The sequence below is a fragment of the Geotrypetes seraphini genome, chromosome 5 (assembly GCF_902459505.1).
Source record: "Geotrypetes seraphini chromosome 5, aGeoSer1.1, whole genome shotgun sequence".
Lineage (NCBI taxonomy): Eukaryota > Metazoa > Chordata > Amphibia > Gymnophiona > Dermophiidae > Geotrypetes > Geotrypetes seraphini.
The window spans coordinates 79,322,339-79,334,581 of NC_047088.1; the positions used below are offsets into that span (position 1 = coordinate 79,322,339).

Sequence of the window (12,243 nt, forward strand, 5' to 3'; positions counted from 1 at the left end):
TTGGGTCTTTTTAGTGAATAAAGAATCATCTGTCCCAGTTCTGTTGGCATGTACACTCTTTTGTGGGTATCATTTCAGACACAGAATGAAATATTGCCCCATTTTATTCCCCCCCCCAAAAAAAACACCAAACCACTGAGACCAGGCAGAAAAGGATTCAACAGTGCCCTATGCAAGGGTTCTTTGATTTTGATATCCATTCTATTAACTTTGCTGTTAAGTCTTACTTGTGGCTCCAAGGCGTCTTGTGTCTCTGGCAATGTAGTTTGCAAAGATAATAGACCTCATGCTGGTCTTCCCAGACCCACTCTTTCCCATCAACAATACCTGTTTAAAAAAAGAATATTAAAAAGCCAGAATATAAAAGCAAACCTCAAGTCAAAAACAACAAATGAAAGAACAAAAGACAAAGCAAAAATAAACACAAAACATGTATGACCTGAATTCTACAAATCTATACATATGCATACTTTATATCCAACTATGGGAAAATTTTATATAATAAAACTCTTATTACCTTCTTCTTCATAGCTGTGCTCGGCATCCCACAACTGCAAATATTAAGAACAGCCACATTAACTAAGCAGAATCCTAAGTAGAAAGGCTACTGCAGTCAACATATTCATCCCTGGACCAAAGAAACAGGTCCACTAATATTAATTTTATTCTTAAATACCGCCATACTGAAAAAGTTCTAGGTGGTTCACAACAAGGTGAGCTAATACTACATGGGATACAGATAAAATACAAATTAGAATAATGGACTTAAAAACAGATAAAGACAGAAAGCATTTATAATATAATGCAGAAAATACCTGCATGGCAGGGAAAGAAGTAATACATAGAATAAATAAAATACATCAAGTTGGATATAAGGAACTTGATTGAAAAAAATGAAGCAGAATGCATTAAGATACCAGCCTATCAGAGTTGAGTCTTTAACAATTTTCTACTCTCAGGCAAACTTCTACACAATACAACTGGCCATTTCTTGAGTTCACACAAGGAAACACAATGTCAACAGTGAAGCACAAACTGAAGGACCGATTTCAAAAGAACTTTATCCAAGAAGGAAATAATCTTTCTATATGCAATTGCTGGTCTCACCTCAGTCTCTTTCAAATACGTGGTCACCTCATTAATAAGGAATGCTTAACGCTAAAGGATTGTACAGTTGCCATGCAAACAGCTGAATGAGAAATTGCTCCCAATGCAGACACCAAGTCACATGCATTAGGCGTGTGACATGTTGCATGTGACTGACTACCCTCAAGCTCACACGCCAAACATTCCTCTCTCTTCACACACATCCGAGGACCGGCCGCCTCCCCTCCCCAACCACGGTAAGGCACCTGCCACTCGTTCTCAGATTCCCAGCTCCTCATCCCATCCTCCAACTCGTGTCTAAAGTCTCTCATGACTGGCTCCACCGTTTCCCTTCTCCAGCATCCCGCTACCTGTGAAACTGAAGTCTTTTCCTCGGCCGCGTCCTCTCCTACCGGAAACAGGAAGTCGCATCAGAGGGGAGGCGGGTCAATAGACTTTACGTCTGAGAAGGCGGGACCAATCACAAGCGACGTGAAAAAATACTGTAGTTTGAAGGTAGGAGGTGGGGGTTGGGGCTGTTTGAGATGCGTCTGGGGGCTGCCCGAACAGGAAGACTTTAGGAAAACTTTGGAAATTATCAAGGAGAGAGCTCCTCTCTATTATAGTACAGATCCGTCGTTTGAGATAGGTTTTCTGCGTGTCAAGTAAAGGGCACAACGATTCTGGGAAGCATCTCCTAAACTCCCGCCTTGCGCTCAAGTTTAAGGAACGAGGTAAAGGATGGATCCCAACGGATTCTCCCGGGGAACAAGGTACGAGATTCGTCTTCTACCTAGAGCTGTCTCTGGTGGGCTCAGTGGTAGGTAGAGAATGGCACGGGGACAAATTTGTCTCCGTCCCCGCAGGAACTCAATTTCTCCGTTCCTTACCCTTGAGTTTTGTGGCTGTGCCTGTCCCATTCCTGTAAGCTCTGCCATAACCGCATAATCCTCGAACACTTATGGTTAAAGGGTTTGAGGCTTGTTCAGATGAGAATGGAGCTTGCAGGAATGGAGCGGGGATGGGAAAATGAGTTCCCGCAGGAACTAGGAAAAATTTGTCCCCATGTCATTCGCTAATGGTAGGGATACCATATTTGTGAAGACAAAAAAAAAGGACACATGACCCCACCCACACCACCCATTTTTTGGTTCTCCTTCCCATCCTCTGTAACCTTTCAGTGCTTCTCTCTCTTTCCCCCTTTCCTCCAACCCTCTTCCCTCTCCTGTGGGTGCTTCTTTCTCTCTCCAATCCCCAACCTCCCCTCCTCGAAGTTGCCCCTCTCCTTTCAACCTCCTCTCCTGTGGTTTCTGTCTCTACCTTCCCATCCAGCAGTACCCTATTCTATACTCTTTTCTCCAGCCTTCCCGGAAGCCCCGAAGAAAAGCTGCATCAGATATGGGTGTTTAGGAGCAAGACAGCTCCAACGACCTGGCATTATTTGCAGGTGCTGTGAGCAATGGCTGTGATCATTGACATGGTTCCGTGGGCAAGGGCGCACTTGCGTACGCTCCAGAATACACTCTTCATTGTGCTCTAGCAGCAGCTACCTTGGACAGCAGCAGCACATCCCAGTTTAGATTTCCCCCTCTTCCAATTAAACCCTTATTTATATTATGCAGATTACAAAATATTCAGGTACTCAAGCATTTTTCCCTATCTGTCCCAGCAGGCTCACACTCTATCTGCTCACACTCTATCTAATGTACCTGGGGCAGTGGGGGATTAAGTGACTTGACCAGGATCACAAGGAGCAGTGTAGGATTTGAACCCACAACCACAGGGTGCTGGGGCTGTAGTGCTAACCACTGCACCACACATTTCCCACATACTCCATGCTGCCAAACACCCCACCACCACTCAAACACATCCATCCTGTCCACAAGACAACTCCCCTCCCCTCCCCCTGCTTCCTCTGGGCCTATCAGAAGGATCCCCTGGTGGTCTGTGAGTATGCATGAAATTGATTTGCATATGTTGTCTCCATTATATTCAAATTTCTTTCATGCATATTCATTATGGATATCCTGAAAACCTGACTGGCAAAAAGGTACTCAAAGACCAACATGGGAAATACTGGTCTAACAGAGAGCACTGACCCCCTTTCACTGCTGCCCATGTCAACTCTAGGTTCTAAATGGTGGCCAGAACTTCTAGGGGTAGGCAACTTGCCCATTTCCCTCTCCTGCTCTAGGATCCACTTTGCTTTTGGCTCTCTATGCTCCCCAGCCTGTTGTGTCCGGACATGCCCTAGTAGCTATTGGTTCCTGGAAGCTCATCTGTGGCTACTATAGGTGAACATTATACCTCTTTACCAGGGATAGGGTTTACAAAGTGAACAGGGTAACCTACCAAACTCCCCACTGCTCAAAAGGGAAGCCTACAATGAATTGGAAAAACAACTCACTTACACTGGGTTTTACTAAAGGACGGTAGATTTTTCTACTGAGGGCCAACAAGGTAAATGCTCAGTTGCTCATAGAATTCCTGTGAGTGTCAAAGCACTTACTTTGCCGGTCCACGATAGAAACCTCTCACTCCCTCAACCCTTTACTAGCATCAGTAAATAAACCTATACGAAGATATATTGCAAAAACCCTATAATGTAACACTGAATGTAAACTGAACCTGTTCTGAGCTCTCTGGGGCAGATGGGATATAAATCTAAAGAAATAAATGATGCTTATCTGAATAATGCATCAAATGCAAATATCTATGTTAAACTCAAGTGTTTATGATTTCTATTTTTTCTTATATTTAAGTGAAAGTGTATTTGGTTTTCCTAATAAAATATTTAATAAACAAAGTTAAAAAAGAATAAAAATCTTCAAGTATCTTTTTCTTCTGTCAAAGTGTGGGGTTGTGGAAAGGATTCAATGAAATCCAGTGAGGGGAATAGTCCAGAAGTAGGATGTGTCTTGTTTTCTGTTATAGTGGGAATGAAAGAGCAATTGTCAGAGGAGATTCTGTTGAAACCAAAACGCTCATTCTCTTCTATGAAAACTCCTGTTTCTGTCTTACACTCTTCTTAGGATTAGGGTTACCATATGGCTCCAGAAAAAGGAGTTCTGGATTCCCAATATAACAACTGGGTGAAATTCAAACAGAAAAAGTTCCCAAAAGACTATGAACTAACAAAAACAAAAAAGGGAACAAATAGTATAAAAAGACACTCACCAAATTTAAATACCTTTCTACCGCTTGAGGATGGTGCTATGATAGACTCTTTGAAAGTCCTTACAAGGGTTGCTGCCCTGGTTTGGACACTTTCTTACCATGCAATGGTTCTGAGCACCTTCGTGGTTTAAAGGCATTTTCATTTTGTTTTTTGTTCCCTTTTTTTGTTTTTGTTAGTCCAGAAAAAGGAGGACAGAATGAGATATCTGGATTTTACTTCCATTGCTTTCAATGGAAGTGAAACCCAGATGTCTCAATCCGTCATCCTTTTTCTGGAGCCATATGGTAAACCTACTTAGGGCTAACTTTTTTCCATGCCAGCTATGCTTTCTCCTCCAAATTCTGTCACTTTGGACTCTGACAGGTACAGTATTTATAACCTGGACTGGCCACTGTTAGAAATAGAATTTGGGCTAGAATGGTCCCATGATCTGAACCAGTAGGGCAACTTTTATGTTTTCCTAAGGCTGTGCCCTCCATCCCATAACATATAATAATCTTCTCTTTCACAGCCACTACACTTTGGAATGCAATGTCCCCAGAATTACGGAAAGAAACAGTATTAGAACGTTTCAAAGACAATTAAAAACATTTTTATTCAAAAACGCCATTAACTTTTAACATATTTTTCTTTCTTAACTTTTGCTTACAGATGGGATTCTCTTCCTTTTGTACAACCCTTAAATGGCTAGCTTTCCCATTTTAAGTAGTAACACTTTCACTTAAATTGATGTGTGATGTCAAGTTGTATGATACTAGAACAGCACAGGCTCTGCTTGTTGTAGAGCCTGTGCTGTTCTGGTATCATACAACTTGACATCACGCATCAATTTAAGTGAAAGTGTTACTATTTATTATTACTGATTTTTCATTGTATCTGAGTCATTCTGGTTGCTTTCCTATTTTTACATGTATTTGTTACCCCTTATCCCTATTGTTGCAGTATGTCTGTTTGTTATAGTATCCGCCACCCAAATTTATAGTTTTAAATATGTAGACTGCTTAGAAGTCGAATAAGCGGTATATCAAATTTTTAATAAACTTGAAACTTGTCTCAAAACTTTTCTTTTGTCTTTAGGAGTCTCTTCAATCTTTATCATTCAGGGATATTTCATTCTATACTTTGCCTACCTTCTGTTTCTTCAGAAACTTCTTTCTTTCTCTCAGACAACATGATTCTACATCATTATTACCTGTGGAACTCTGTACCCAAGAATGTATATCTTACAGGAAAATGTACACCTGGGAGAAAGTTGATTAAAATAAGGCTAAACCTTTGCAGCATCATGACCCTGGGTCGACCCTTCATAAGATGGCATTAGTCTATGTCTCCAGGAAATTGCATGCTTTTAATGCTGTGTAAATGGGGTCACCCCCACCTACAGAAAGGCTGATAAGTGCTGGATTAAAATGTGATTTTTTATCGTAGCAGTTTTACAGATGTGGGTTTATTTTGTGGTATTGTATAGCACTGATATAATCTGGTTTTGAGACACCAGGGATGCTTCTGCCAAGATTATGAGAAGGGGTTTTGAAATTATAGGGGTCTTCTCTGACAATGCGACGGCAGTAGCCTATGTCAATCACCAGGGAGGGATCAAGAGCACTCCCCTTGCTCAGGAAGCCCACCTTCTTTTTCTTTGGGCGAAACAGCATCTAGTGCTGTGGCAGCGCATGTGGCAGGAGTAGACAGCGTTCAAGCAGACTTCCTCAGCAGACAGACTATGAATCCAGGCGGGTGGGTCCTGTCCCCAGAGGCGTTCCAAGGGATAGTGGGATGATGAGGGATGGCCGCAGCAAGAAACAAAAATGTGCATCGATTCTTCAGTCGAAGATCTGAGCCCGGAAGCGAGGGGCTTAACACTTTGGTGCAACCGTGACCTCAGGAGATTCTCCTGTATGTTTTCCTCCTTGGCCGATGAATGGCCGGATCATTTGGAAGATTGCGGCTCATCTGGGCTGCATCATTCTGGTAGCTCCAGGTTGGCCTCACAGACCATGGGTGCCTGTTGAAAAAACGGGATGCGCGCAGAGTTATTCTGCTTTATTTGAAGGTCACCAATGAGTTTCATCTCTTTGACCATTTGTTTGTGCTGACTCATTCAGTTTAGCGGGGTGCTCCCTTTTCCAAGGCCATGATTTCCAGATGGATCCATAGGACCATTTTGTCAGCCTACATTCTTTCAGGGAAACAGTCTCCTGTTTTCATTAAGGCACATTCTACCAGGAGTGTGGCTTCTTCATGGGCCAAAGCTAGCTCTGTCTCTCCTGAGGAGATTTGCAGAGCGGTGATGTGGTCTTTACTTCACACGTTTGCCAAGTTCTACACGTGGTGGCAAGACAGGACTTAGCTTTTGGGTCCTTGGTCTTAAGGGTCGGCACAGCAAGCCCCCCCTAGATTTTTGGGGGGACTGCTTTTGTATGTCCCTACTGTCTAGAAACTGTCTCATCTATTGCACTGGAAAAAGAGACTATGTATTTATCCTGGTAAGCTCTTTTCCAGTAAATAGGTGAGACATTCTAGACTCCCGCCCTGTCCTTCCTGTGCCTGCTTGCAGTTTTCAGTCTGTTTATGCTTCTTCAAGCTAATTCTTGGGGGCTGGGAAGACTTTGTATATATGTTTCAATTTATTGGGGAGTAGTTTCTGAGATCCTATGAAGCCAGTGTTGGTAGTTAACGGTACTGTTTAGTTACTTTTGAGCAGAACAATTTTTTTAAGCCTGTTGCTACAGGTGCCTCTACTTCACATGTATTGGGAGGCTCTACATGCTTGGGTACTAACTGAAGATGGAGCTAGAAAGCTCAGTGAAGTATAGCAGAGGCACAGTGTAAAATCTGGAGTGGATTCCTTCTGCAGCAGCATGCAGCTATAGGGAAATAAACCTACTGTTAGATGCCTCACTTATCTAAGGAAAAGAACTTTTAAGTACTTAATCTATTTATAGGCTCCTGACTGGAGAAACTGCTATACCCAGGATCCCAGCATTTCAAATAAATGGAGATTTCCAATGGAGCAGAGCTATGTAACAAGCTATGAGGAGAACAGCCTACATATCAGATTAAAATATGGAAGAGTTTGGTTTGTGGCAGTCCACAAAGGCTGCATGGCTGTTTTCCCGATTTTGAGCTCACTCACAGTACTCTGCCTAACTATGATATCTTTTGCCATATGTCTTCCAGCAGCATAATAAAACTCAGAAAGTTGTGTATGGTATATGAGTTGTATAGAACAGCATCAGTATTACATGGTAGGCTGGTGTGCCTTCAGAATTCAGACATAATCATGTATACAATAGAAATAAAGTCACTATTACTTGATGCATTGCTTGATTCCAGAACCTTACATGGGTTTTGCTGTAAGCAGCACTTCACAGCAACAATAAATGCTGTTGTGGCAGCTCTAGTCTAACTGTAGACATTTTATGGATCAGAGGCACAATCACTGCCTTCTGTTATTGTGGGTAGCTGTGATGTGGTGTACCTAGCATATGTGACACCCGGATCCATAATTTGTTGACTTCCCCCCACCCACACACACACCATCTGTATGAAAAGCATGATTTTTAGTAACAATCCAAATGTCACATAAGAGTGTACCTAGGAAAAGGCAGCATTTTACATACTGCAGTGAGCAGTACAACATCAAAACATCCATTGTAAAACTAAACAAGCCAGACTAGTACAGATTAAGCCTGCACAGTCAATCCTAACAGAAAACCATGTCTTTTGAACACACAGAATACAGAAAACACGTTTGCCTAGTAAGGAAATATGTAATCACAAACTAACCTCTCCCCCTTTTACAAAATAGTAGTGTGGGTTTTTTTGCCACGGTGGTAACAGCTCAGACGCTTATAGAATTCTAAGCATTGGAGCTTTAACCACCATGGCCAGCGCTAAAAAAACACTATGGTTTTGTAAAAGGGGGGATAAAATAGAAATATGTAGACAAAGATTAAACTGAACCACCAAGAAGCTGGACTCTGCATACAATGCAACATCTCAGAAACAGTGACACGTTCCCTAAAGCAAAAAAAAATAAATAAATAGAATTATTTTTTCTACCTTTGTCTTCTCTGGTTTCTGCTTTCCTCATCTTCTTGTCACACTCTTACTTTCATCCACCGTCTGCCCCTTCTATATGGCATCTTCTCTCCTATGCCACTTCCAGAAACTGTATGCCTCCCCCTTCCATCTTTCCCTTCACCCCCATTGGACTAGCATCCATCTTCTTCCATTCCCTCCTCCAATGGTCTGTCATCTCTCTCCGCTCTTCTTCTTCCCTTCCCTCTCCCACACCCCCATGGTCTGGCATTTCACTCTCTCTCCTCTCCCTTCCCCCCACCCACTTCCATCAGCACCTGCCCACTTTCCTTCCAACCCAATTCCATCCAGTATCCTTCCCCCTTATGTCTCTCTCCCCTTTCCCTGCACATCAATTCCATCAGTATCTGCCCTCTTTCTCTCCTTCTACTACTCCTCCATACAACTCTCTTGCTCCCAAACCAATGCTATGGAAGGTCCCACGATACCTGTGTCTGCTGGCTCTGCTGGAAATAAGTAAGTGACATCGGAGGGGGGTAGACCGGCAGACGCAGTCATCGCAGGACCTTGCAGCAACTTACTGCGTCTGCCGGTCCACTCCCTACGATGTCACTTACTTCTTTCTAGCAGAGCTAGCAGACGTAGTCATCGTGGGACCTTCCTGCATCTCAGCGCGGCTGCCAGTCCATCCCTTTCTGACATCACTTGTTCCGGAGCAGAGTCAGCAGACACAGTCATCGCAGAACCTTGCATCGGAACAAGTACATCGGAGAGGGTGGAACGGCAGCCATGCTGAGGTGCAGGTCCTGTTGGAGTAGGGCGGGAGGTTCCAGACCTGGCCGACTGTGCTCCCCTCTAGGGTGAGCTCCCGGGGCGGTCCGCCCCCCTGCCCTTGGTACGCCACTGGAAGAGGCCATACTAAATAAACCAAAATTTATCTTTAAGTCTGTTACATAGACTCTGAATCACTGCACGCTTTATAACCCTGCAGTAATTTGCATGCCATTTGTTATTGCATGGGAACTAAAACTTTTTCAGCACCTTTGTTAGGAAACTGGCCTGAATTCTCAATAAAGGATATTAACTTTTTTATGGAAAAAAAGGCAAACTCGTCTGAAGAACAATGCACGGATCCAGCACATGGATAATCAGCTAACCATTTATTGACATTGGCTTTAAAAATCACAGATCCTCAATTTTGTAACCTGCTCTCCAGCTGTATATCAAAAACAATTAAAAAAAAATTGATTATGAGTAGTGGATACAGATTAGCTTTCACACAGGTTACTGAAGTTCTCTTTTACTGGAGTGAATTCAAATGCCTATGACCTGCTTTAAGTAGAACAAACACATGTATGTGGGCATAATCAGGTGGTGTGTGCCAAGTTTATGCTTAAAGTTTTTTTTCTGGTTGCTTGAGAGTTCTAGTTAGAAAAGTAAACGATTGAAACAAATTTTCACCAATCTCCCATATGGTCTAGCGGTTAGGATTCCTGGTTTTCACCCAGGCGGCCCGGGTTCGACTCCCGGTATGGGAACTACAAATTTTCATTTTTTTGTATATTTCTACTCACTTTTATTTTTATCACAGTAGCTATATACATTTAATAAAATACACTACAAATAACTTTGTTTTTCTTACACACATCAACAACATTAGTCACAGTTAAATTATCAATTTGTTTAATAAGCTGTTAAGAATTTGCTTTGACTTATTCAACCACTAGGTTGTGCTCTTGAATTGTATTTTTATTCCACAGCAAAAACATTCTATGGGCAATCCCCGTTCAAAAGTTAACAGGGAGTGACTGGCACACCGAGGGAAAGAAAAAAAAATCGATTTTATTCTCCTATATTCGCAACCACATGGCACTGAGTAAAGGCAGGATTTTGTTATTAAAGACACACACAGATTGCATAAGCCTTTTTCACTATAAGGTAAGCAGACTGACAAGGTACCTTCACGTGCCTATTACTTGAATATGCTTAGCCATTTGAAAACCAGAATTACTTTTTTTTTCTATTTCTTTCTTTCTTTATTTCCAAATACAATAGTTTTAAAATGGGGGCGCAGGTTTCATGCTAGATCTAGTATCTAATAATATCAGATAATGGTTTATTGTCATCGGCGCCAAAAATCACTCTTCCTGAATTCTGTATCCTGCTCTGAAACTAAAAACAAATTAATCAGATATGAGCGGCTTAGCTTACAGATATGAGTGGCTTAGCTTACTGAACGTTTTCCTTTATAGTGACTTTAGCAAAAGAGACGATTGATATACATATATGGCTATAGTCAGTGTACAGAATAATTTTATATACTGGGTCCCAATTAACCAATTTGAAGTTACAAAAGTAGCCGACAGAAGCAATTCTGTTTTTTTCATCAATCTCCCATATGGTCTAGCGGTTAGGATTCCTGGTTTTCACCCAGGCGGCCCGGGTTCGACTCCCGGTATGGGAACTACAAATTTTCATTTTGTAATCAGTTTTATTTGAGGGCAATAGCAATACATTTGTCATACAAGTGAAAACATATGTTGGACCCAACACAGTATGTGTTTTGGCTATCCTTGCCTTTTGTCAGGGGTCCTAATGTTCCATGAACATACTAGAAGTTATGACTTGACATAAACTTTGAGTACTGTGCGGGTATATCTATGTCATTCCTGAGTGTTGCTAGCAACAATTCCAGTATGTTCATGGAACATTAGGACCCCTGACAAAAGGCAAGGATAGCTGAAACAAGGACTGTGTTGGGTCCAACATATGTTTCCACTTGTGTGACATATGTTGCCATTTTTTATGGATATTTGATTTAAATAAATTTGCATTGGTTCCCATATCTTCTGAAAGATCATTCATAGGAGAACAGATCTAGCACTCAGTTGTTCTTTTGTGAACAGTTTTCACAATTGTGATTGATTCCTAACAATTTAGAAAGTGCATGCTTAAAAGAATGACCCAAAAGTGTGCTTCTCTATGTAAAGCTGGACTACGCAAATTAAACATTTTGGAAATTTAAGAATGCATCAGTGAAGAACAGTTGGAAGTGGTTTATGTGAATAAAGTGGGAATGAGGGGTCTATACATGAGGACCTCCAAGTTCCCACTGTTTTGCTGTAGTACTTGAAATCTATCTCACATATCTGTGTTTTTAAGATCCAGAGATTCATAGGCAATACTCCTTTGGTATCAAGCATTCCCCAGGGATCCTTTTGCTGTTATAATTAGTAGTATGACTGCTTGTTTTTTTTCGGAAAGTTCTCAGGACCACTTTCTGGCCAAAAATCTGTTTTCAAGTGATTCATTTGGGTTTTGAGTTCAAGCCTTTCTCAGATTAACAGCTATAGAGTTGTGCAGTTGCAGGGATTAAAAATAGAAGTGAAAGATCTCCTGGGGGGTGTTTCAGATCTGAGCAATTCCAGTTTGAGAAATATTAGTTTATCTGCATTTGTTAAGTGCTGAATGTACCTATCATAAGGGTATGTAGTATTTCCCAGAGATTTGTTGCAATGACTCTCAACTAGCCTTCTAGTGGTGTGGCATCTTTCAGTCAATGCTAACATTTCAGTTCTGGAGTCTAACAGTCTGTGCATGTGTGTGCATTTGAGTAGGAAGTGTGAATGATAGAACTGGGGGTTTCCTTATTTCCTTAGCTGGATGTGGTATGTTTAAATAAGTGGGATGTGCAGGTGAGTAATGAGGATCTGGATGCAGTGAATTTGGGTGGCAGAGATGGGCATTACAAATAGGGTCTGTGTGTGTAGTACATGAGTAAATGGATGGGAACATGGCTGACGGAGTAGATTTGGGTGGGTGTTGTTGTAGGTGTGTGACTGCATGGGGAAGTGAGTGCTGGGTGAAGTGCATTTGAGTGGGTGTAATATATGAATCACCTTTTTTTCTCCCCTCTCCAGTCACTTTCTCACTAT

The 12,243-nt window shown here is 41.8% G+C and overlaps 1 protein-coding gene and 2 non-coding genes across 5 annotated transcripts in view; 2 read left to right on the forward strand and 1 right to left on the reverse strand.

Moving 5' to 3' along the window:
• The window catches only part of LOC117361414 (ras-related GTP-binding protein A), a 29,177-nt gene extending 27,600 nt beyond the window's left edge, over nucleotides 1-1,577 (reverse strand). Inside the window, exons 1-3 of one of the 3 annotated variants that reach the window (XM_033946712.1) lie at nucleotides 1,458-1,577; nucleotides 518-551; nucleotides 228-327 (exon numbers count right to left, since the gene is read on the reverse strand). In XM_033946712.1, coding sequence (XP_033802603.1) covers nucleotides 228-327; nucleotides 518-544 — 127 coding nt within the window. In that variant the 5' untranslated portion in view covers nucleotides 545-551; nucleotides 1,458-1,577. Of the gene's footprint in view, nucleotides 1-227; nucleotides 328-517; nucleotides 552-1,107; nucleotides 1,285-1,352 lie in introns of those variants that run through there. The other 2 variants (XM_033946713.1, XM_033946714.1) reach the window with 2 other exon arrangements.
• An 8,197-nt stretch (nucleotides 1,578-9,774) lies between these two features.
• TRNAE-UUC lies at nucleotides 9,775-9,846 on the forward strand. The gene has a single exon. It is a non-coding gene; the product is annotated as a tRNA-Glu (tRNA).
• Nucleotides 9,847-10,700: 854 nt separating this feature from the next.
• TRNAE-UUC lies at nucleotides 10,701-10,772 on the forward strand. Its single transcript has one exon. It is a non-coding gene; the product is annotated as a tRNA-Glu (tRNA).
• The last annotated feature ends 1,471 nt before the right edge of the window (nucleotides 10,773-12,243 follow it).